At 41.9% G+C, this 26,278-nt stretch overlaps 3 protein-coding genes across 6 annotated transcripts in view; 1 reads left to right on the forward strand and 2 right to left on the reverse strand.

Annotated features, from left to right (window-relative positions):
* LOC308686308 (casein kinase II subunit alpha'-like) overlaps positions 1-8,782 on the forward strand; it is a 28,570-nt gene extending 19,788 nt beyond the window's left edge. Inside the window, exon 12 of the mRNA XM_081394704.1 lies at positions 8,652-8,782. The gene's annotated coding sequence lies outside the window, so the exon portion shown is untranslated. The remainder of the gene's footprint in view (positions 1-8,651) is intronic.
* The window catches only part of LOC308686307 (microtubule-associated tyrosine carboxypeptidase 1-like), an 18,958-nt gene extending 2,989 nt beyond the window's left edge, over positions 1-15,969 (reverse strand). Inside the window, exons 1-4 of one of the 2 annotated variants that reach the window (XM_081394701.1) lie at positions 15,836-15,969; positions 8,217-8,988; positions 5,143-5,286; positions 4,924-5,056 (exon numbers count right to left, since the gene is read on the reverse strand). In XM_081394701.1, coding sequence (XP_081250827.1) covers positions 4,924-5,056; positions 5,143-5,286; positions 8,217-8,951 — 1,012 coding nt within the window. In that variant the 5' untranslated portion in view covers positions 8,952-8,988; positions 15,836-15,969. Of the gene's footprint in view, positions 1-4,923; positions 5,057-5,142; positions 5,287-8,216; positions 9,080-15,835 lie in introns of those variants that run through there. The other variant, XM_081394702.1, reaches the window with a different exon arrangement.
* Positions 15,970-17,370: 1,401 nt separating this feature from the next.
* LOC308686309 (NAD(P)H dehydrogenase [quinone] 1-like) overlaps positions 17,371-26,278 on the reverse strand; it is a 41,650-nt gene continuing 32,742 nt past the window's right edge. For all 3 annotated transcript variants that reach the window (XM_081394707.1, XM_081394706.1, XM_081394705.1), the window contains one exon: positions 17,371-18,106. In XM_081394707.1, coding sequence (XP_081250833.1) covers positions 17,798-18,106 — 309 coding nt within the window. In that variant the 3' untranslated portion in view covers positions 17,371-17,797. The remainder of the gene's footprint in view (positions 18,107-26,278) is intronic.

Raw genomic sequence — 26,278 nt, forward strand, 5'->3', positions numbered from 1 at the left:
ACTTAATATCCTCATGATTTTTGGCATAAAAGAAAAATCAATAATTTTGACCCATTCAATGTATTGTTGGCTATTGCCACAGATATACCCGTGCGACTCGAGACTGGTTTTGAGGTCCAGGGTCACATGTGATTAACACTGAAAAATGATCAATTACCAACTAGATCCTACTAGAAGAAAGTCAATACAATATTACAAAACAACAACAAAATAAAGTGTTTTAGTCAGTCCAAACCAGCTGTGACCCAACAGAAGCAAGCGTTGTCCGTCTAGACCGAAGGCTGAAATGCTGCGCAACGTGACAAAATGAAGCCGATTATAACTGATATTTCATATACTATATATTGCTGCTGTTATGGAGAATTATTGTTGGTCAAAACCTGGAAATGAATTGAGTTTTAGCACTTCTGCTTCCAATGAGCCAAAGCAGTGTGAATTTTGACAGCAAGTTTTGATTTACTTTTCGTCATATTTCAGTAATCTGAATTGCTCTAGTTTTAGTCGAATGGGTTCGGTTAAATTGTAATGTAAACTTATTATATACTCCGGGAGAAAACATCTATTAACCTGTTAATATGAATGATAAGGAACATGCAATGAAGACAGATTTAGCCTAACTCCTGTGACATATAACATGTCATTATTTATCTTAAAATTAAATAAAGCCACTTCCCATAAAGAAACAAAAACATGGTCTTCTTTTTAATTAATGATATATGTATTCTTTATGACAACTTGCATACAACATTATTCATTCTTTCAAGCAGACATATTTATTTGCATACATTTCCAATAGATTAATTCTTATTAAAGCTGTTAAAAATATTTAGTCAAGAGCATTAAGTGATTTTCTCTTTTATTGTTGTTTGATTAACATTAATGACGAACATTTTCTAATTCTTAATTTGTCCTTGTGTCTGCTGTATGTTTTGTAGCACGCCTCAAAACTGCGCATCTAATGATGATGACCTTGCTTAATCAACCATCGATAAGTTTTATCAATTAAATTATGAATCAATCGCCGATTAATCGTTAGCATCCCTAGTTAAAGCAACACCAAAGATCTTTTCCTCTTCGGTCCCCCTACAGGTTAGAAGCGGAATTGTCCATTACCGCTGTCGTAAATAATTTAGTCTACCGTCGCACGCTCGCTGTTTATCCTTTAGAATGAACGATGTCCACAGACAAGGTAGAGTATGTTACATGATTTTATGAAAGTATGATGTATTGCGACATCAGTAACGAAGAAAAACTAAATAATGACTATTGTAACGCTTGCCGTAAAGCAAGTAAAATTTGTAGTTTTCTTATGTCTCATTCGAACTACAGAAACGTGACCCGATCTGGCAAACTTGCATAGTGTGGTCATTTGGGCCGCAAAGTGAATGCAGAAGTGCCTTTCACCCTGTTACGACTTGATGAACCACTGAAACCATTTTGGAAACATTATTTTAAGGTAAAAAATAATCTTTAGTGTTGCTTTAAAGGTATGCGACCGCGGTGTAGTTTGTTTATAGCCTACGTTTATCTGTTTACTTCTGGCGACTGAATTTAGGCTTCAAAATGTATAAATGTTGTGTTCATATGTGAAGATTATCATGATGAACAAAACATGTAAGAATATTTTCTGTTGCAATAATCCAAAAGCCAGTCGAAAAACCCAATTAGGATTTTGTCAAGGGACCCAAGATCATGCTAAATTCTGTGTTGGCCGACAAAAATACACCATGTGTATTAATTATGCTCTTAATTATGTCAATCAGGATTTTCGATCAAGTAGATTCCACTTGTTATGTTTACATGCACAACTTTTGTTTCAATCGGGCTGAATTCATTCTGATTGATGAATCTGAATGTAGTGTTTACATGAACGCTAAACGTGATCGGGTGGGTGTGCGCGTTTATGTCACAAGATTCAAATCGGGATATGTTTTTTGACATGCGCACACTGCACGAATATACAGAGTTCCCTGCTGTTTGTGCATAATAACTATTCTCCTACATTGGTTCTTTATTTGTTTTAAACAGCAGACTTAATACTTATCCATTTCTGGTCATAATTTGGATACTATGAGCGTTGTGCCGCTGCTTATATTTATCACGCAGTAAAAATGCCCAAAACCAGTCGTCTGTGGATGAGAATCCGAAACAAGGACTGGTGGGACGTTGTCCTGCTCCACTTCACAGTCTCTGAGGGAAATGAGAATTTTCCCGAATGACGGGATACTAATTAATATGACACCAGAGCCCGTCTACGGAGAGCCTGGCCACTCCCTATTAAGCTCTATTGTACCGAATTTTGGTTGTAGTTCCACCAGAGCTCCACTGGGGGCGATCGCCCATGAGTGCAAAATGAATGGGAGTCTATGGAGCTAGACGGCTAAATTTGTCTCTTTCACCCGATTGCCGTTGAGAAATCTCAGATTTGATTGTAGGTTTTGCAAGTTCAACATGGGTTATAGGTCGAAAGTTGAATGAACAAGTACTTATGTCCTTTCGATTTCTTACAGGTTAAGTTGTTGTTGCCCATAACGCGCTAGCATTCTGCTAATGAACGCTGATTGGTCAGTGAAGGACTGATTATGACCAGAGATACCGCTTGATGGTCTTTTAAAACAACAAAACAAAAACTCTTCCAGCACGTGTGTTTTGCCTGTGTCAGCTGTGTTGTCGATGCCTCGAGAGAAAAGAAAGTGCAGAGCGCGAAAGCACCAAAGTGACTGAAGGATCGCCGTAAAGCAGTATCTCTGGTCGTACGATGTGTATGACGTCATTGACATTTTAAAAGACTTTTTAAAGCAAATAAGTGACTCTAAAAAAATCTAACACCCAGCAATGTGTAATTTCTTTGCATCTCCTTTCGAATACAACATTCAAATTACTAGACAAAAAAATATATCCTGAGAAAAGTGGATTTTGAGGGGTATAGCGCCATAGACCTCCATTCATTCTGTACTCGTCCTGTGAGCGCCCTCATATGGAGCCAGAGTGGAACTGCAACCAGTTCAGAAGCCGGAAGTTTACTGAGAGTGGAAGTTCTCCCCTTATAAGACATTCTCTGATGACACTTTATTCAACAGGAAGAATGGCTCGTTCCGTGCATCAAACGTCATTACGCTAGTTTAACGCCATTGCACATGCGCAGTCCTTTCAGTTTCGGTTTTCAATCCGATCAAGTGTTCACATGTTCTCTCGATCGGATTAGAAAAGGAATAAACCACCCCTTTCAATCCGATCGAAATATCGTTCGGATCGAACTCAATCTGATCGATTAAGGCGTTTACATGAAGGCTTTTCAGTCCGATTGAGCCGTCGATCCGATTACTAACGGATTATTTGGGTTGAATGTAAACTAGAGCTGCACGATATTAATGAAAAATGCGAAATGCGATAACTCATTCAATAATGCAATATTCTATATGTCATACGATAATGCTTAAAGTGTGTAAAATAAACTTAAATTATCTAAAAAATATATTTACAATTATATAACCTACATTCTTTTTGTGACAAGAAAACATCCCTACAGCTTCTGAAGATTTTCAGATTGATGACGCAACATTTGCTAAGAATTATGGATCTTGTCGTCAACGTCAAGCCGACCGATCTAATAATGTTTATGGATGACTGAATACATCAATGTTTTTATCATGACTGTGATATGAAGCAGTTCGGGATTGCTAAGAGACAGCCATCAGCTCCACACGCGACGCGAGTCCGCGGATATAAAACGAATATGGACAATTCATTCTACCGAACTACACGCAGAATTACTACTCACAGGTCAGTTTATTAGTTATTAGAACCATTAGTTTATTAAACTTGTGAGGTAACGCAGCGCTGTTTCACTTGGTCTAACATTACACTATCACACTAAACTGCATTTGAATGTGTTGAAATGTACGTGTTAGTTTGTCTGTATGAGACTAGCAGTAAGCTAGATCAACATTAGAATAACATACAGATCATATTCTGACATTTTATCATTGTTGAACTATATAACATTGATTAGTTTTATGTAAATGTGCTCACCTGTTTAATAAAGTACATGTAGGAGCGGTCGAAGTCTCGGACGTGGAGCTCTCGTTTATATACTGTCTATGGGAGCTCTCGGCATCTCGAAAACACCGCGCTGATATTGATTCTCGTTTTAGTTCTCCTTTTTTTATCCAAAGTCTGCTTGCCATGGTCCATAATGTTTGAACGAAACAACAACAGCGTGCAAATAGACATTGCGAACTACAAAGTTGTCCGCGTCAGTCGCTTTGGTTACTATCAGAGGGCTCTGGTTCATAGCTCTGGTTGCCATGGCAGCACGAGCGGAAACCAGGGACAACGCGGATATGACGCCATTGGCAGCGACAAAACGGAAATAAAGAAACGGGACGTTTCTCAAATTAAATTACAAATTTCTCCTGGTTTGAAAGTTTTTGGAAACATTCGGGATAATGTAAGTACACAACTAAAAAAAATATATAACATAGATATAGTGATTTTTGCTATTTTTAAAGCAAAAAAGTTACATATTGTGCCTTTAACATCAGTGTAAACCACGGGGTTCAGGTTATCCTACATTAGGGTTATTTAACAACAGAAACTGAATAATCAAATGTAATAATAAAACACTGCTTAGTTTTTCACTGTATGAATTAAATATATCCTGATTCTTATTAAAGCTATAAAAGTTATTCAGCCAAGAGCAGCGAGTGATTTTCTCTTTGTCTTTTGCTCATGACCCCAGTCGTTGCGATATGCATTTGTGATATTTTGATAATTTCAATATATTGTGCAGCCCTAATGTAAACGTAGCCAATGTGGTCGGGACTACCTAGAATGAAATGACTGACAACATGTCCTGTTGTTCGTCACAGTCAGACTGGTTAGGACATGACTTTCACAGTCAGTTTAGGTTAAAGTTCATACCAATCTCATGTCTAAGCATGCCCTCAAGCCAGTGCTGGCGAGCTCCTGACAAGTTAATAGTTAGTGTTGGTCGACAACTCTCCACCATCATCACCGCCTGGGACAGAAGCTCATCGGAGAGACTTACAACCACCTGTGGACAGAATCTGACATTACTATTCCTGTTATTTGGCAGGACACTAATACACAAGCACGTATTCTCAAATGATATCCACACACCTCACCGACACAGCCCTCCTTCTGTAGGTACTTGCGTGTGGCGGCCCAAACTTGACTCTTTGGTAGCAAGTTTCCCCCTGTGACCTCTTCGAAGTTTTCATAGGTCTCATACTTCCTCAACACACACTCCATAATCCCAACTGCCTAGAAAAAGGCATGAGGTAAGACCAATGGCAATAGTTTAAAGACTCTACCAGCATTATGGCTGCGTTCCAAAACCTAGCAAGCTGCCAACATATGCAACATTTTAAGACATAATTGACCCTTCGCTAAGCCCCGCCCTCCTTAGTTACTGTTGCTACGCCTGTCAAGCTTTTGCGCCTGGCACGTCTATTACAGTATGTATGCACTGGTTTCAGACATTCCCAAGGAGATAATTAGTAATTTTTGGCGAACAGGTGAAATATATGAGAGAGCAAGACTGCAGTATGCATTCGAGGGCTATATCCACGACATAATATGCAAATGATTAGAGAATAATTTCATCAAAATTGAAGCTAAAGCCTATAACGCTAGGTCCCAGCGCAAGCAGCAGCCGCCTCATACGCTGATCATTCAAATGGGAAACACACAAATTGAGGAACAGCTGTTCATGCACAGCCGGGTAAGTGAAATTTGAAAATATTCTAATATTTATAAATCAAACAGCTTATACATAAGTATTGCGGAATAAACACAAGACATTAGCCTGACCACTTTGCAATGATAACATTCTCCCGCTTATATTTTTAGTGCGCCAGGCTAACTTACTGCTCACACGTCGTGGGTCACATAAGTGACTACTGTTATGAACTGATTAAGTTTGCATACCAAACTTTTCCTTGCAGATCTCCGGCAAGCCCCCTAATTTTCCCTCCTTTTACTAACTACCTTTTACTTTTACTAGAACTTACACCGGGAGAGTCGCGATCGGATTGGGGTACTATAGTTTGGCCGTCGATTAACAAAATGCTGAAATATATTTTTAAGTAACGTTTTAAGTAACCGTCTTGCCTTTAATCACACTACTTGATCCACGAGCTGGACAATAACTTTATTCTAGAGCTGCTATAAAGCCAAAACACTTTACTTTTAATTTCCTATTATCAATGTAAAGCTGCTTTGGAACAATCTACATTGTTAAAAGCGCTATATAAATGAAGATGACGCCCGGCATTTCTCCCCTTGGGTTTTAGGTTCGGGAAGGGAACAAAATCCACCACCCCGCCCAAACTTTTAGGATACCGGGTATCAGATTTGCACAATCCATACGCCACAACGCTTCGGCATGTTTCCCTCGCTTGAAAGCTTGCCAGACCTCCCGCGCCTAGTTACGGTTGCTAAGCCACGATTGGCCTGTGGCGGTTTTCGGGCGTGGCTTAATGAAGGGTCAATTGCGTTTAGAAGAAGAAACGCATTCTTTTGAACGGTAAATTAAATTTAGAAAATTTTGAAAAAAATAAATACATTTGAATGGGACGCAATTGCTGTTAATTTACAACCGATTTTCACCACTAAACTACTGTATTATTTATGCATTATGGTTTTGTACTGTTGCTGGCAATGCATTGTGGGCTAGTCTAGTACATTCGAAGAAATATGAAAGCAGATCACCAAAATTAAACAGCATATAAATCAAAACTGCCTAATGTTACTGAATGAAATGTCAACCCAGGACGAGCTACAGGACTGTGAAGCTTTAGGGGTGTTGATGGACTCGATCGACTGCATCTGTGTTTTGATTGCATTTGAATCTGAACTTTTTTCATGAAACTTGCATTCAAATGTTGATAAAAACAGAATGCATGAAGCTAGAATAAAAGCAGAGGATCTATTCTATCTTCTGACAGCCATTTGGCGGCCATGAAACTTTTGTGAAAATTATCAAAAATGCTGGCGGGGACAGAGTTAATTTCCATTTTGGGGTTACCTTTTTGACCCAGGGCTGTGTAACCAAAATTAACCAAATCGGTTTATCTTTAATCCACCTTTTTTTTTTTTCAGAGTGTATTGTAAATTGAAATAATTTCATTGTCCACAGTCCGACAAGTTGTATAGTGAATCTAGTGATGTATGAAACTCATGTGACCAACTTGAGCAAAATCTGGGAACATTTTCATCTTCACGCAAAACTCCCAAACACACATGGATTCCTATTGAAATGAATGGCGCATTAGAAGGCAATTGACCCTTCGCTAAGCCACGCCCAAAAACCGCCACAGGCCAATCGTGACTTAGCAACCGTAACTAGGCGCGGGAGGTCTGGCAAGCTTTCGAGCGAGGGAAACATGCCGAAGCGTTGTGCTTATGCAAATCTGATACCCGGTATCCTAAAAGTTTGGGGGGGCGGGGGGAGGGGTGGTGGTGGAATTTTTTCCCTTCCCGAAACCTAAAACCCAAGGGGAGGAATGCCTGGCGTGGATCAAGCAGTGTGGGACGCCCCATTCACAACTAAATGTCGACAGGATTAACAAAAACACCTACGTTTGCTCCACAACGTGTGAGCGGTAGCCTGGCGCGCTAAAAATATAAGCGGGAGAATGTTATCATTGCAAAGTCGTCAGGCTAATGTCCTGTGTTTATTCCACAAGATTTATGGATAAGCTGTTTGATTTATAATTATTACATTATTTTCAAATTTCACTTCCCCTGCTGTGCATGAACAGCTGTTCCTCAATTTGTGTGTTTCCCATTTGAATGGTCAGCGTATGAGGCGGCTGCTGCTTGCGCTGGGACCTATAGACTTTAGCTTCAACTTTGATTAAATTATTCTCTAATCGGTTGTATATTATGTCCTTCCTCCTTATATTACATCCTTCACACGCATACTGCAGTCCCTTTTGTCTTGCTCTCGCAGATATTTCACCTGTTCCCCCAAAATGACTAATTATCTCCTTGGGAATGTCTGACACCGGTGCATACACACTGTAATAGACGTGCCAGGCGCGAAAGCTTGTCAGGCGTAGCAACAGTAACTAAGGAGGGCGGGGCTTAGCTTTTCGGGTCAATTGCTTAAGGAGGCAGTTCACAGTAAGGCGGCTCACTAGTTTTTGGAACAGATACCAATTAGTGTTATTTAGACTTAAAATATATACCTGGGACAGAAAGAGACCAGAGCCTTCTCTGTACTTCTCCAAAACACTGATGGGCTCTGGAGGGGCATATTCAAACTGAGGCTCATACTGATAGTCAGACTGAAAAAAGGTCTGACGCTCCTGTTCCAGGTTTGTGGGACGAAGAGCCACAAGGAGACACGGCCCACGAGGTGTTGAAGGCGAAGGAAGGGGTCCGATACCCCTGGCAATATGTGGCAAAGAGGTCGCAGGTCTCATTTGACCCCTGCCAGAACGCAAAGGCATCGTGGAGCTCACCGTACATGTGCTCTCACTCCGTCGAAGCCAGTTTCCCGGCCCTAAACTAAGACTTGTCAGGCTTCGCGTGGGTGGAGAAGGGCCACCGCTTCGCCACGGTGGTTGAATCACCTTCCTAACTGGCTGCGCTGCTCTAATTCGCTGTGGTTTTATTTCCAGACTAAGAGGCCTTCGACACGGTGGCTGTTTGGAAGGTTCCCCAGTTTCTCCTTTATTTCCACCGTCCGTCTTCTGGAGCCTTCGCTGAACCTGGGAGCCGCCGTCCCAAGAGGTACAAGGCTGCGTGTGTGGCCCATTGTGGGTCGATTTGTCTCTTTGGGTGATGCTGCCGGTCCTGGCTCGGACTGGTTTGGGTTTCTCCGTGCTGGGCTCTGGTTCTAACATCTCTGAGGCATTGTTTGCGAGCCCTCCTCCTCCATTAGCCTGCTCCATGCAGTTCTCCCCCAGATCCAGCACCATCGCTACATCCACGCCTCCGTCCAGCAATGCTGCACACCTGAAGAAGAAAACATACCTCCATTTTCTGATTTAACAGCATCAAGCCTGCAATATAAAAAAACAATGGGTTGTTTCATCCCATGTTTGGGTCAAATTTGGACAAACCCAACCATTGGGTTTAAAAATGTAAAGCAATTGTCCATATTTGACCCAAGCATGAGTTGAAACAACCCAGCATTTTTTAGAGTGCAGACACTGAGCGGGACAAGCCCCACCCCTAATATACACAACTGCCAAATTTTCTATGTATTGTTTTCATTATGATCACCACTTTAATGAGATCACTAGCAGATTTAACACAGCAATTACCATAAAATGACCAGAATGAAGAGAAAAACATACCTCCACTTTCTGATTCAACAGTTTCAAGGCTGCAATCTAAAAAATGCTGGGTTTTTTAACCCATGTTTGGGTCAAATTTGTACAAACCCAACCAGTGGGTTTAAAAATAGTCCAATTGTCCATATTTGACCCAAACATGAGTTAAAACAACCCAGCATTTACATTGAGCGGGCCAAGCCCCTATTGTCCATATTTGACCCAAACATGAGTTGAAACAACCCAGCATTTTTTAGAGTGGACATTGAGCGGGCCAAGCCCCTATTGTCCATATTTGACCCAAACATGAGTTAAAACAATCCAGCATTTACATTGAGTGGGCCAAGCAAGCCCCTATTGTCCATATTTGACCCAAACATGAGTTGAAACAACCCAGCATCTCGCTCAATATCTGCACTCTAAAAAATGCTGGGTTGTTTTAACTCATGTTTGGGTCAAATATGGACAAACCCAACCAGTGGGTTTAAAAATAGTCCAATTGTCCATATTTGACCCAAACATTAGTTAAAACAACCCAGCATTTACATTGAGCAGGCCAAGCCCCTATTGTCCATATTTGACCCAAACATCAGTTGAAACAACCCAGCATTTTTTAGAGTGTAGACATTGAGCGGGCCGAGCCCCTATTGTCCAAATTTGACCCAAACAAGAGTTAAAACAACCCAGCATTTACATTGAGCGGGCCAAGCCCCTATTGTCCATATTTGACCCAAACATGAGTTAAAACAACCCAGCATTTACATTGAGCGGGCCAAGCCCCTATTGTCCATATTTGACCCAAACATGAGTTGAAACAACCCAGCATTTTTTAGAGTGCAGACATTGAGCGGGCCAAGCCCCTATTGTCCATATTTGACCCAAACATGAGTTAAAACAACCCAGCATTTACATTGAGTGGGCCAAGCCCCTATTGTCCATATTTGACCCAAACATGAGTTGAAACAACCCAGCATCTCGCTCAATATCTGCACTCTAAAAAAATGCTGGGTTGTTTTAACTCATGTTTGGGTCAAATATGGACAAACCCAACCAGTGGGTTTAAAAATAGTCCAATTGTCCATATTTGACCCAAACATGAGTTAAAACAACCCAGCATTTACATAGAGCGGGCCAAGCCCCTATTGTCCATATTTGACCCAAACATGAGTTGAAACAACCCAGCATTTTTTAGAGTGTAGACATTGAGCGGGCCGAGCCCCTATTGTCCAAATTTGACCCAAACAAGAGTTAAAACAACCCAGCATTTACATTGAGCGGGCCAAGCCCCTATTGTCCATATTTGACCCAAACATGAGTTAAACAACCCAGCATTTACATTGAGCGGGCCAAGCCCCTATTGTCCATATTTGACCCAAACATGAGTTTAAACAACCCAGCATTTTTTAGAGTGCAGACATTGAGCGGGCCAAGCCCCTATTGTCCATATTTGACCCAAACATGAGTTAAAACAACCCAGCATTTACATTGAGTGGGCCAAGCCCCTATTGTCCATATTTGACCCAAACATGAGTTGAAACAACCCAGCATCTCGCTCAATATCTGCACTCTAAAAAAATGCTGGGTTGTTTTAACTCATATTTGGGTCAAATATGGACAAACCCAACCAGTGGGTTTAAAAATAGTCCAATTGTCCATATTTGACCCAAAAATGAGTTAAAACAACCCAGCATTTACATTGAGCGGGCCAAACCCCTATTGTCCATATTTGACCCAAACATGAGTTGAAACAACCCAGCATTTTTTAGAGTGTAGACATTGAGCGGGCCGAGCCCCTATTGTCCATATTTGACCCAAACAAGAGTTAAAACAACCCAGCATTTACATTGAGCGGGCCAAGCCCCTATTGTCCATATTTGACCCAAACATGAGTTAAAACAACCCAGCATTTACATTGAGTGGGCCAAGCCCCTATTGTCCATATTTGACCCAAACATAAGTTGAAACAACCCAGCATCTCGCTCAATATCTGCACTCTAAAAAATGCTGGGTTGTTTTAACTCATGTTTGGGTCAAATTTGGACAAACCCAACCATTGGGTTTAAAAATGTAAAGCAATTGTCCATATTTGACCCAAGCATGAGTTAAAACAACCCAGCAATTTTAGAGTGCAGACACTGAGCGGGACAAGCCCCACCCCTAATATACACAACTGCCAAATTTTCTATGTATTGTTATCATTACGATCACCACTTTAATGAGATCATTATCCCCTTTCACACAGCAATTACCATAAAATGAACAGAATGACTGGTAAATACACAAACATGCCGTTCACACAAGCAACAGCATTCTGGCTTTTTACCGTTAAGAGTAGGGTATCAAGTTCGATACTTTTTAGGCACCCTGACAAGTTAATCTCATCAATGTCAGAGAGCCAATGAGCATGCAGCGTGATTGGCTGTGGCGAGGCATCGAGGAAAAACACTATTTTACACCCAGAAACGTGTCTCACACGTAAGCGTCCCAAACCCCATAGATGGAAAAGATCAAAAGTGTGGCTACATTTCACCAGGCTCGATGCCAACAGCGCGATGCAATATTTGCGACAAGATAATTGCTGCCAAGACTGCACGGAATAACCTTAAAGGTGCATTGTGTAATATTTAGGAGGATCTATTGAAAGAAATCCAATATAATATACATTTTGCGCTGACATGTTTCTACAGAAGCCTTAAACGGACAAACTACTGCAGAGCGCGTTTTGTCACTATGATGTTCTTTATGCAAAGAAGCGAGCTAAAGTCAGCGAATAAGAACAATGATGAACAAGTAACAATAATATTTGCAATAACATATCGTTTTACTGAATAATTAAGTAAACATTATTTCTTCATTTATCTCGGTAAAGAAACCTCATTGCTAAACTGGCTACTGTCTCAGACAACGACATCACTTCCTGTCGGCCACCGTAACTTCTGTTGGTTGCACTTCGCAACCTCACCACTAGATGGCACTAAAAATCACACACTGCACCTTTAAGACCAGAAAGTTGCTCTGTCCTCGACTGCAAGAAGAACTGGAGCGCGTCACAAGTGAACCGAAACTCAGCGTATAGGATACTTGCCTGACAGACATGAGAAACAGGGCTATAGAAAGCTTGAAATGTCTACTTTTAAACGAATCAATTCAAATCGAAAACAAATACGCTCTGATTATGTAATCCAAAGGTGTGTGTTCGTTCACTTTACTGCGAAGGGTCTATTGTTTCTGCCTAAATTAATAGGGGTGAGTCGGGCAACTAACACTGGATAGTTGTAACACAAACGTTTTAAAACTTTTCACACATGTCAGCATGACGAAACTTAGTGTATTTACTAGTTGCCATATCAACACTATATAGAGAAAAAAAATAAAAAAATCTTTGGAAGATATCACTTAAAGGGATAGTTCAGGATTTTAGACATGAATCTCTATAGCTTCCCCATAAGCAGTGTGGTGCATTGACCATGACTTACCCCCGACAGCGTCCTGTGAGCCGAGCTCCGGTCCAGTTTTGGTCAAGATGAAATTAGTCCGGCAAGTTTGCTGGGGTCACGGCAATAAAGCTTTTTTCTTCTCAAATCAATATGTGTTCAAAAGAGTGATATATCCAGCCAGCTGGGAGCCGCGTACGTGTCACTTTGTTTACAGCTCGTAAAGAGAACGATAGTCGCCTCAGAGCAACATCTGCCACAGGAAATCTTTGAAATGTGTGAGGAGAAAGCGCCACATCTTTGTTTGTACAGTCCGGATAGTCACAAGTCCGCACCATTTTCTACAAAGCTTGTACAACCTGATTGCTCTTGGTGAGTAGCTATGTTAGCTCGTTCGTGTAGCTGTTCTGAGCACGTAAACACTGCTGTAAACACTGCCGAACAACTGAAAAAGTGGTGTGCGCCTGCGCAGCTCGCAGCTGGCTGTAGGTAGCGGCAGCGCGCAGTGATATGACATGGGAGAAAATAGTGCCAAGCCATTACGAGGTCTGACCTCTCCATAGACAACGTTTTAGTGACGCAAATATATCACTCTTTTGAACACATATTGATTTGAGAAGAAAAAAGCTTTATTGCCGTGACCCCAGCAAACTTGCCGGACTAATTTCATCTTGACCAAAACTGGACCGGAGCTCGGCTCACAGGACGCTGTCGGGGGTAAGTCATGGTCAATGCACCACACTGCTTATGGGGAAGCTATAGAGATTCATGTCTAAAATCCTGAACTATCCCTTTAACATTTATTTAACCATAGCAAAAGTAAATTTCTTATTTTCTTCCTTGTTAATTTTTCATCTCTGTTTTTTGTGTTTATTTAAAATTAGATATTAGAAATCTGATATTATTTTAATCTTATTATGTTAATGCTGATCTAACCAGCAGAAGACACTCGCCGGGTTTCACACTGCATTACAATGAGCCCCTGTTAGAACTATAATATTGTATTCTATTGTATTCTATTCTTTTATGAATTCTATTGAGAAACCATGAGAAAAAGGTGAATAAAGACCTAGAGTCAATGTTCAGAAATTATTTATCATTATTATGTTTTGAACTATGCTGTGTAGCTGTGTTTTGCGGTGTGTTTGTTATCAAACTCCAAATGACTTTATTTTTAATTGTTAAAAAAAATGGCATTATTTTATATGAAAAAGTTAATAATTGTATTTTATTGAGAAAATATTTTAGTTCGTCTTGTGTATTTTTTTATTAGATCAGATAACATTTTAATTTGTCATATGATCATGTTATAATTTAACCCACCTATGGGGCATGTTGTCACATTTCACCTCCACTCTTTCGGGGTAAATCAAGAAACAAGGCTACGCTGATTTGATCAAAACCACATGATTTTACTAGACATGTGTGAAATTAATGTGGGGGGAAATAAATACTCTGAACCCTAAGGGAATTTACACAAACTAAGAAAGTCAAAAAGTGTTTCTTCGAACTGTACATTTCTGGACATTACTTGGACACAGTCACATCTGATAACATAATTACTCTGAATTGTAATGTAGAAACATGCATTTTCTGTATAGCCGCTTTGAAACGATGTGTTTTGTGAAAAGTGCTATACAAATAAATCTGAATTGAACTGAATATTTGATATTCTTGGTCTGTTTATTTTTAGGATGACAAAAAAACGTTAAAACTTCTTTAGGCTGTTCTGCCTCATCAAAGTCAAAATGATTGAGATAGCCAATCAAAGTGTAGTTTGATTTCAGCTACAAATCTTAATTAAACCTTGTGGGGGAACGTACGTACAACCCAATACAATAAATCAAAATAATCAACTAAACAATTACATATGCAGAAAGCACATGCTCTGTGCTCAAAATGAGCCTAAAATGCTAAATAAGAAGCCTAATAGTAAAGATCAATATCCAAAAGCACAAACATGAATAACATGTAAAAGATTTTTTGGTTACACTTAAGTACTGAGTAATATTAATGAACTACATGCACTTAATATAGTGTTAGGGTTTGGATTAGGGTGTGTTTATCATGTAATTATGCATAATTTATAGGCTAGTTATTACTACAGTAATGTAACGTGTAATAATGACACTAAAATAAAGTATTACACATTTTTTTAAAGTTGTAATTACGGGAAACAGTACAGTTTACCGTTTGTGGAAATAAAAGGGTTAAATACAATTAGATATTTAATACAATTAAATGTTGTTGTTTTTTTTCTATTAACTATTTTTTACAATGTGATTGTTGGTGACCTGTATTAAAACTAATTGAGTTAATACCAGTATCATAATAACTAATTGTAATAATTGTACAATAATTCATAATAACTTAATAATAATAACTTAATAATAATAAAGTTGTATTGTCCCTGTTATTTAACTCATAGATAATAACAATTGCTTATTAGAAACTTCAGAAATCTAAACAGCATTTGGCTGATTTTTATAATTATACATTGTTTTTTTTGTGCTTTTAAAAAAAACACAGCGCCATTTAAAGTACATTCAAAATGTTCAATAAAAACTGTACAAAAAAAACAGTGATCAGTTTAAAACATTGAGGGAAAAACCCTGGAGGAAAGTGAAAGATTGGAGCTAAAACAAATCCTTAAATCCCAGATAAAGTGAAATTAACAGTTTTTTCCCTAAATAAAAGTCTGATCTATCTCAGATCTACTGTTGGGACACCGTCTTGTTATTGGATAATTCAAATAAATTATAATGGGAACTTTTTATGCATTTTAAAATTCTGAGATTTTTATTTATTTATTTATTACATTTTTTTTTTCATTAGCACCGTTTATGTAAACAATACTGTGTTGTAAAAGGTCTCGTTTAGTGCATGATGGAAATAAAACAACAATAATAAAAGTATAACCTTGCGATAGAGATTCCTGTTTCTGGCTCATTTTAAAATGAAAACATCGATGGCTACAGCTTTGTCAGTGCATGACATCAACAGCTCTGACAATAACACTGTTTATCCACAGCGAAGGAGACATTTTTATAAAACAAATAAAGCAGTTTGTATATAAATAGACGCAACACGTACCGCGCAGCGCTTCTTTACAGGCAAACAAATAAAGTTCAGTTCATGTTGGACTTCCACCCATAATATCAGCGCTTCAACTTCAGTTCAGATATGGAGGAATAACGGTACAGGACGCCGGGAATACTGGGAGTTTGGGGTGGGATGGCTGGGATTGCGTTGCAGCAAATGACGCGCTGGCGCATCCGAATGACGTGTTCGCGTCGCGGTCAGTGTGCGTGAGCCTGTGACGTCAACGCGTAGGGGAGACTCGATCTGTCACCACACCGGGGCACCAAAGATTGTTGTTTAATTTGTGATTAATGACATTATATTATTGGCAAAATGCTTTAGACATAAATGTAGATTATTTAAATCTCCTCCTTTGTTTATTATAGTCAGAAATGAAATAAAATGCTTATCAGCTGCCAGAATCCAATAAAACCGTGTAATATGTTTGTATTTGATAATCGAATCTGTATTTTATAATCTAATTATTATTATTTAATTTGATGTATTATTATGTTTATTTTTTTTATTTTATTTTTCTTCTCTGTATAATTGACTGTTTATGCCGTTTTGTAGTATTGGTAAGTATTCAGATTTTGTATTCAATAATAAAAAAAGGTCCCATCGACCCTTCAATAAAAAGTCACCACACTGTGGCAAATTGTCAATAAAAGTGTCTCAAAGTAGATTTAGTTTACAACAGTGATTTATCTTTAAAATTTTGGTCTGATGTTAGTTCTTTTCTTTTTGCCCCGAGAAAGGTGAATTATAAATGATCTCTAAAAGATGTAGAAGCAAAATGTTGTGGTGAACTTCTACATCTTGCATGGTAAATATTACATCCATAAACAAAAATCTGCAAAACGCATACCTAAATGTAATTTATTCTTAATCGAGATGGAATCGCTAAAGTCGTTAAAGTTAATTAAAAATAAAAAGAATGAAATTTTGTTAAACTTTATGGAGAAATTCTTTATATTGTAATGTTAATATAACATGTTATACTATAACTATGTTAACTAAATTCTATGAATCTTGAATGTCTCAATAGGAAAAATCAATTTTAAATCAATGTTTTTTTTAGTCATTTGTTTCAATGAAAGAAAAAGAAAAAAAGTAGATTTAGTTTTTAAAGTCAGTTTAAAGACACACAAAAAGCTGTTGAACATTTCCACCGTTTTTGACCAAGAAAAAAACAGCTAATAAACAAGCCGGCTCAATAGCGGGGCATGTTGTCACAGTGGAAACCAGCTGGTTTAATGACAGTGATCTAACGTTATTTTAATCAATAATGAAACACAAAGAAATCAAAAACAGCATTGTTATTATTAACACAATTCAACCTTTCAGTTAAAATGTACCTTCATATTTAAAGTTGACTTTTTTTTATTGTTCATTTAGGCTATTTACCCAACATAATTTTACATCAATTATTTTAAAAGAATACATTATACAAAGAATACATTATACAAAGAATACATTATACAAAGAATAAATAAAAAATCTTGAGATTCTGTGAAAGAAAAAACAACAACATCCAAACCAAAATAGTAGTTTCTTATATTTATTTTTTGTATGTGTAGTCAAAATCTCAAAATGTAAAACATCATGATTATGAGTGCATCATAACACAACAGATGCGTCAACACATTAAAATGCCCAGATTTTTCTAATAAGTATTACAAATATGACATCTAAAAAAAAAAATCAAAATAGTCAAATAATAATCTATATTTGACAAGTTACTTCATTAAGACACCAAGATGAGTATAAATACTAAAATAACAATAGATATCAGTAAACATAAGAATTATTGATTAGTCACATTATTCAGTTGCTTATTGCTGGTATAATGTTGGTTATATAAGGCATAAATGACAGGCTGATATTATAATCTCAAGCACATTTCTCTTAAAACTTCCTTTATTCTGCTAACGATCCTTTGAACATGTGATTAGCGTTGTCTCGCTGTATCCTTCAGCTCTCCTTAGCTTTGGTCTGGTTGTCTGGAGGAAGAGGTTTTCCTAAATGATGAGCTGTGGAGATGCCGTGAGTGAGAGACACACACTTCTCTCTGACCTCCGGCCGAAGACGAAATCCTCCTTGGAAACTGAGGTCGAAGTATTCGGTGGGAGCGAAGGACAGGGGCTTTTCTGCAAACACGCCGTGGAGCCGTTCCCGCCACGCCTCCAACATCTGACTTCTCACGCTCGCTGGCGAGTGCGCCGGACACCAGAAGATCTGAGGAGCGAGGACCTGAAACCCACAGAAGCGCAGCACTCCATTCTGTGTGCAAGAAAACACAAAAACTCTTTGTAAGCGTCATTTTTCTTAATCATTGTTAAAAAAATTATAATAATAATCTCAAAGATGTCGTATCATATCCTCCCGGGACCCATGAATAGACTTTTGTCCACTGTAGTGGACGTTATATTTTAGTGCATTTCTCTGACACCATTCATGTTAGGGCTGGGTATTGACGCAAATTTCACAATTCGATTCGATTTCGATTCACAAGCTTGCAATTCGATTCGATTCCGATTCAGTATTGATTATTTTGGATATCAGGTACAGTACATGGCAAATTTTCTCAAGGAAAACAAATCTCTTTACTAATGCTGTAAACTATGGGAGTCAGTGTTAGCCTATAGGGTTCATTAGCCTACTATAATAATGAAGATAAAAATGAACTGATTTGTGTACAAACACTTAAATTACACTTATTTATTTATATAATAATAAAGTTATATGAAATATAAACATTTAAATGGTGGCTGTCATAAAAACCTGCCAGATTTATTCAAACATGCATTAAAAATTGAAGAACAATAAAAACTATAATGAATATGTAATATGGTGCATATATTTAGCAAAATGCTCCTCTCTAGAGTTCATTTTTCTAGCTGATTAACGAGTTAATGGTCACTGGATCTGGTTTTTCTGAGGTTAATGTGACGTTACATGACATTGTTTACTGATGTCTTTCCACGGTTGAAACACTGATTGAGCGACTCCATGTCACATGATACGGATTTCGATAAGTTGTACGGTCTTTTAACACACTTTCAGATGCTCATTCATGTTTATTTCAGTCGGTAACTGGTGTTATTAAGCCGGAAGAGAAGATCATGTGCTTCTCTTGAGCGATCTCACGCCACAGCGCCAAGTGTTATTTATGTGTTTGAATTTCATAAGAAAATGCAGGTAATTTGAAATCTGAGACTTTCATATCAATAGTAACAACGCACAAATATTATTGGGATTTATTGGATGGAATGCGCGCTACAATGTTCCATTCATTCATCAACTGAAAACAGGATGACTAGCGTAATCGATTCTTGGGATTTAAGAATCAATATCGGTTCGTAAAAATGAGAATCGATTAAAATCGAGAAATCAATATTTTTTACCCAGCCCAAATACATGTCACAGTTTTAAAGCATAACTGTCGCCAAAATGCAACCTAGGGTCTTTTTGTTAATCTTCCCGAGGCAAACTTTCGTTTAAAACCATAATTAGTATGGAAACGGCACTTTTAAGATTGACCGTATTTTCGTTTAAAGGAGAACTCCGGTCAATTTTAACATTGAGCTCATTTTTTTGTACATTTGGAGTGCTGTCAATACAGAGAACAACGACAAAAATCGGTGTTGCCTACACCGAGTTATTCTATTTTTAAAATTTGCACCCTGTTGACTTCAATGGGGCAAGCACTAAACCTGCTTTTAGCCTCTTAACATCCTTGATGTGTCATTACAAGTGCACAGACAATGTGAGTGATTCCTTCTGAGTGAACACGAGTGGATCTGACTGCAGTAGATGTGAAAGATATGTATAAAAATGATGTTATTTAAGCCAGCGCAAATACCTGTGTTTACATCCTGTTTTTCGGGTGAAGCCCAAAGTAGTCGATTGCCGAGTTCACGCGTGTGATCATAGGTAACTAAACCTATGCGCGTGAACTCGGCAATCGACTACTTTGGACTTCACCCGAAAACGTACTCGGTTACTAACGTAACCTCGGTTCTCTCTAGAAGAGGGAACGAGTACTGCGTAAGATATCTTACGCTAGGGGAAAATCCTTTTCCGCGAGATATTGAAGCCAAAAATTATCCTTAATTTTGTAATAATGCAAAACGCGTTGCAGCAGCAATGCAGACATAGGCGAGACAGCTCGCGCGCCTATTGGCTGCTCTGCGGCAACTGCAGCAGCCTATCGAGCGAGGCCTGGCGTGAAATCCCGCCGAAATGGGCGTGGTCTAGGCCTATAAATATTGCTCGCAGGCAGCTATTATCTGGTTTTTCATCATCGAAGCAACCAGAGCGTGTGCATGCACGGCAAGATACGCAGTACTCGTTCCCTCTTCTAGAGAGAACCGAGGTTACGTTAGTAACCGAGTACGTTCTCTTACGAGAGGTCTCTCGTACTGCGTAAGATATCTTACGCTAGGGGACCCAATGTAAAACGCCGTGTATGCTGAGATCTGACACCAAAGACCCAAGGGCGAAAGCCCGGGGTACATATAGTGCACAATCACTCAGTGAACTCACAGGGAGTCCGGGAAGAAGGAGGGGTGCAGCCTCACTTTTCCACATAAAGTAGCGTCGATGGGACGCGAATTTCATCATACAGACAGGGCGGGGTACGGCCTGAACTGATGGGGAAAAATGTGGGTCTTACACAGTTTGCCCAGCTTTATACTGTCGAACGCTGAGCTGTGCTCAGCAAACGCAGCATTCTGAGCTGAACGCATCAGGTCAGATAATACTGGTAGTTTAGACCGACAGCAGCCTGGCCTGCAGGGCGGGAACCTCTAGGTTATAAAACCTTATAAATGTAGACGGGGAGGCCCAGCCTGCCGGCATACAAATATCTTGCAAGGCAATCCCACTTGACCAGGCCCACGAAGAGGCCATGCCTCTCGTGGAGTGCGCTCTGACACCCAAAGGGCACTGCATGCCCTTGGAGGCGTACGCCAGCGCTATAGCATCAACTATCCATCTGGATAGGCTCTGTTTCGACGCGGCTAGTCCCTTAGAACGTCCGCTAAACGAAACAAATAGCTGCTCCGTCTGTCTGAAAACAGACGAGCAAGACACATAAGCTCGTAATGCCCTGACTGGGCAAAGGAGGCTCGCGTCTCTTTCCTCACCAGATACCGGCAGGGCTGACAGAGAGATAATCTGCGCCCTAAACGGTGTGTTGAGGGATTTTGGAACATAACCGTGCTTAGGTTTGAGTATAACTTTTGAGTCATTGGGCCCAAACTCCATGCACGCCGCGCTCACAGAGAGCGCGTGCAGATCCCCTATGCGCTTCACTGAAGCGAGAGCCAGCAAAAACACCGTTTTGAAAGACAGGTGTTTCAAATCGATTGACTGTAAAGGCTCAAATGGCGCACCTTTCATGGCTTCCAGAACCGTAGAAAGGTCCCATACGGGGACTGAGGGAGGTCTGGGAGGATTCAGTCTCCTAGCTCCTCTAAGGAAGCGGATGACTAAATCGTTCCTTCCTATTGACTGACCAAGCGTTGTTTCTGAGAACGCTGCTATAGCCGCCACATAAACTTTGAGCGTGGAGGGGGCCCTGCCCCCATCCAACAGCTCTTGTAGGAAGGAAAGCACCTCCGTCACATCACAGTTTGTGGGTGACACACCACGGGCTGTGCACCAGCCCGAAAACACTGACCATTTCGAAGAATAGAGTCGCCTTGTAGACGGAGCTCTAGCCTGCGTGATCGTGTTTAATACTCCTTTAGGGAGTCCAACATGTACCCGTTGATGGCCCAGACATGAAGGGACCATAGCTCCGGGTGAGGATGCCAGATCGAGCCGCGGGCCTGTGAGAGGAGATCTCTCCTCACTGGTACTGGCCACGGGGCAGTACTTGCTAACTGCATCACGGCTGGAAACCAAGGTTGGTTTTTCTAGAACGGTGCTACCAGCAGTACTGAGCATCCTTCTTCCCTGATCCGTTCTATCACCTGAGGCAGGAGAGAGACGGGGGGAAAAGCGTAGAGCGGGCGGCGGGGCCACACATGGGCCAGCGCGCTCCTGCTCTTGGAGAAAAATTCTTGACAGTGAGCGTTTTCTTGAGACGCAAACAGGTCCACTTCCGCTCTGCCGAATTTCTTCCACAGCAGTTGGACTGTCTGTGGGTGTAGAGACCATTCGCCGGCCGGAACATTGTTCCTGGACAGTCTGTCCGGTCCTAAATTCAAGATCCCTGGCACGTGCGCCGCTCTGAGCGAGCGCAGGTTGCACTGAGCCCATACCAGGAGGCGTTCTGCCAGCCTGTACAGTTTCTCGGATCTGATGCCGCCCTGGCGATTTATGTAGGACACCACAGACATGTTGTCCGAACGGACCAAGACGTGGTGACCTTTTATTTGGGGACAAAAACGCGTCAGCGCGTTGTCTACTGCCAGCATTTCGAGGCAGTTTATGTGCAGGAGCTTCTCCCGTTCTGACCACTGGCCGAAGAACGGTCTGCCCTCGAGCAGCGCTCCCCATCCCGAGGTGGACGCGTCCGTGGACACCACTTTCATCCTCGAGGGCGTCGGCGAAACTGCAGCGAATAGCCTCTTTCTATAATGTTCAGCACCCACTTCGAGACCCCGGGTAGCTTTGCCCATGCGTCTGCATGGATAGCTAGGGGTCGAATACGAAGCACGCTCCGCTCGCTCAGCGATGGAGAAGCTTCGGTGTGCTGCAACACGAGCGTGTCGCTCGTGACATTTGAGGCATGGGGCGCGCTGATGACAGCGGGCAGATTGCCTGCGCTCGACTCCTCTGCGGTGGTTAACCGCGAGGGGGAGGGCTGGGCGGTTCCCGTGGGAACTGTCATGTCTATGTGTGGATGTGGGCGCGGGACAGCGGGCACATTTATCACACCGAAAACATCGTTCGCTTGCGTGAAGCGAGTGCACGTTGGTTTCGTTTTTACAGAAACCGTGAGACATGCATAACGTGGTGTTAGTGGGCACTGGGTAGTGGGCACGTTCACCATGTTTGAAGCGCAACCGATCTGAGTCGGTTTTATGTGCGCGAGCCCTGTGTGACAGGCTGTGCTTATGTGTAGGGATGGGCACTGGGCAGTGGGCATTCTTACTACACACGAAACACCAACGGCCGTGGCCGGGACACCAGAAAATACACTCTCTTGGGGATTTATCTGGGTAGCCGTGAAAACGGCATTTGTGTGCAGGCAAGCGGGTGACAGAACCGACTTGTTGGCTGCAGAAAACACTGGAACAGTCACATTTTCTGGAACTGGACGAGCGAGTAGCTTTGGTGTGAGTCCGGCCGCAGCGGGACTGGAACACCGTCGTTTTCCTAGCTGTGCTAGGACGACTTCGGGGCCTCGGGCTTCACCGTGATCCTAGGTCGCGGGCCGCGTCCTACTGGGCGGCGACCGGATGAGCGGGAGCGCGGTCTCGCGCTTCTGGCCTGGCGGCGCTGTGAAGTGGAGGCAGTGGACGGTGGCTGTGGCTGTGAGCTCTGAGCAGACGGTTTTGCACGGCCTGCTGCAGAGCTGGAGCGCTTCAGGAGGAAGTGCTTCATAGCCTGAGACGCTTTCTGTACCTCTGCGAATCTCTCCGCGAAATCCTTGACGGAGGATCCAAAGAGGCCTGTAGCGGAAAGCGGGGCGTCGAGGAACGCGGTGCGTTCAGACTCGGCCATTTCCGAGAGCGTCAGCCAGAGGTGTCTCTCAGACACGGTGAGAGAAGCCATAGTCCGTCCAATGGCTTGTGCTGCGGACTTAGTAGCACGAAGAGCGAGGTCCGTGGCACTCCTTAAGTCCGGTACGCAGATCGCGTCAGGTCCTTCCTCGTCCAGCTTACGGAGGAGATCGGCCTGGAAGATCTGGAGCGTTGCCATGGTGTGCAACGCTGACGCAGCTTGCCCGGCGGCGGAGAAAGCGCGGTGGAGCAAGCTTGACGTCGTGCGGCAAGCTTTATAGGGTAGGGCCGGCTTAGCGCGCCGTCCAGCGGAGGGCGGGCATAAGTGGGCCGCTATCGCCTCTTCAACCGGCGGCAGCGAGAGGTATCCTTTGTTCTTGGCATCGTCAACGGTGGAGAATGCCAAAGAAACAGCAGGACGCACTCTAGCAGAATAGGGGGCGCTCCAGGACTTGGCCACTTCTTCGTGTAACTCAGGAAGAAAAGGCGCCGGTCTGGACACAGGCAAAGCGCGCTCCCCAGGCAGGAAAAATCCATCCAGCCGGTTGTGAGCGGGCTGCTCAGGCGAAGACCACTCGAGGCCGAGGCTCGCCGCGGCCTGTGCGAGTACTCGCGTGAGTTCCGTCTCGATGGAAGCTCTCTTGCCTGACGATGAGCGGGCAGGGGGTGCGGGGTCCTCGGAGCCCGCCCAATCCTCACTGCCTGACGCCAGGATAGAGCAGGGATCATCCTCTCCCAGCAGGGCTTCCTCATCCGCGATATCAACGGAAGCGGCGGCAGACGGCGGCCGCTGTCCGTCAGGAAGCGAAACAGAAGAAGCCGGGGAAGCAGGCGGGCGAACCGGCGAGCTTTGGCGGCTGGGGGAGGGTTCCGGGGCCCGCTGGGCACGGCGCTTTTTACGGCGCGACGCCGCGGCGGGCGGGGGAGCAGTCTCGGTGAAGAAGGCTAGGCGAGTCCTCAGAGTCGCCATTGCCATCAGCTCGCAGTGAGGGCATCCGCCGTCAGCGAGCGCGAGAGCTGCATGTTCCTTACCCAGGCAGGAAACGCAGATCAAGTGGCGGTCCCCGTCGCTGAGTGTGGCTCTGCACGAGCCGCAGGAAGGCATCTTAAAAAAGACGCTAGCTCTAAAAAAGACGCGGCGGCGACACACACACACAGAAATACAGTGTAATAAAGAGAAAGGATATGAGCGCCGGAAAGCGCAGCAGGAAGGCAGGAAGGCGGCGCGGCCAGCGACTTCAGTGACTCGTCCCGCTGAAGGTGCTCTCTCTCGACGGCGCGGCTTCTAATCCAGCTCCAGCGATGCGTGTGCTTCGCTTGAAGGATGAAAAAATCAGATAATAGCTGCCTGCGAGCGATATTTATAGGCCTAGACCACGCCCATTTCGGCGGGACGTGACGCAGCGGGCGCGAAGTGCCCTGATTGGGTCTGACGTCACGCCAGGCCTCGCTCGATAGGCTGCTGCAGTTGCCGCAGAGCAGCCAATAGGCGCGCGAGCTGTCTCGCCTATGTCTGCATTGCTGCTGCAACGCGTTTTGCATTATTACAAAATTAAGGATAATTTTTGGCTTCAATATCTCGCGGAAAAGGATTTTCCCCTAGCGTAAGATATCTTACGCAGTACGAGAGACCTCTCGTAAGAGAACAGGATGTAAACAGGTATTTGCGCTGGCTTAAATAACATCATTTTTATACATATCTTTCACATCTACTGCAGTCAGATTCACTCGTGATCACTCTGAAGGAATCACTCACATTTTCTGTGCACTTGTAATGACACATCAAGGATGTTAAGAGGCTAAAAGCAGGTTTAGTACTTGCCCCATTGAAGTCAACAGGGTGCAAATTTTAAAAATAGAATAACTCGGTGTAGGCAACACCGATTTTTGTCGTTGTTCTCTGTATTGACAGCACTCCAAATGTACAAAAAAATGAGCTCAATGTTAAAATTGACCGGAGTTCTCCTTTAAGGTCAAATGCCTTGTGAATGGGGCACGACTATGATAGCATCAAAATCACTATTTTTAAAACACTAAGAAGGCTCGACGCAACATGAAACTGTGCTGGAAGTCTCACCAGAGGCTCTACACATGAACTCCAGCATTGAAAATGTAAATGTAAATGTTTCATCTCTGTTTTTTGTTAAAATTAGACAAATCTGATATTATTTTATATCTGTTATTTAACAGTTCTTTAATGCTGATCTAACCAGCAGAAGACACTCGCCGGGTTTAAATCACAGTTGTGCAGGCGGGGCATGTTGTCACACTGCGTTACAATGAGCCCCTGTTAAAACTACGCTATTATGTTCTATTATTTTATGAATTCTATTGAGAAACCATGAGAAAAAGTTGAATAAAGACTGAGAGTCAATGTTCAGAAATGATTTATCATTATTATGTTTTGAACTATGCTGTATAGATGTGTTTTGCAGTGTGTTTGTTGTCAAACTCCAAAATTAGTTTATTTTTAATAATTAAATAAATGGCATTTTTTCATATGAAAAAGTTAACAATTGTATATTAATTGAGAAAATATTTTAGTTTGTCTTGTATATTTTTTGATTAGATCAGATAACATTTTAAATCCCACATTTCACTTCCCTTCTTTCAGGGTAAATTAAGAAAAAAGTATACACTGTATTAATTAAACAAAACCACATAATTGTACTGGACATGTGGGAAATGAATGTGAGGAAAAAAATAATAATAATACTCTGAACCCCAAGTGGATTTACACAAACTGAGAAAGTCAAAAAGCTCTCCCCTACAGGAC

This window comes from Scardinius erythrophthalmus (genome assembly GCF_964197995.2).
Source record: "Scardinius erythrophthalmus genome assembly, contig: HAP1_SCAFFOLD_120, whole genome shotgun sequence".
Classification (NCBI taxonomy): domain Eukaryota; kingdom Metazoa; phylum Chordata; class Actinopteri; order Cypriniformes; family Leuciscidae; genus Scardinius; species Scardinius erythrophthalmus.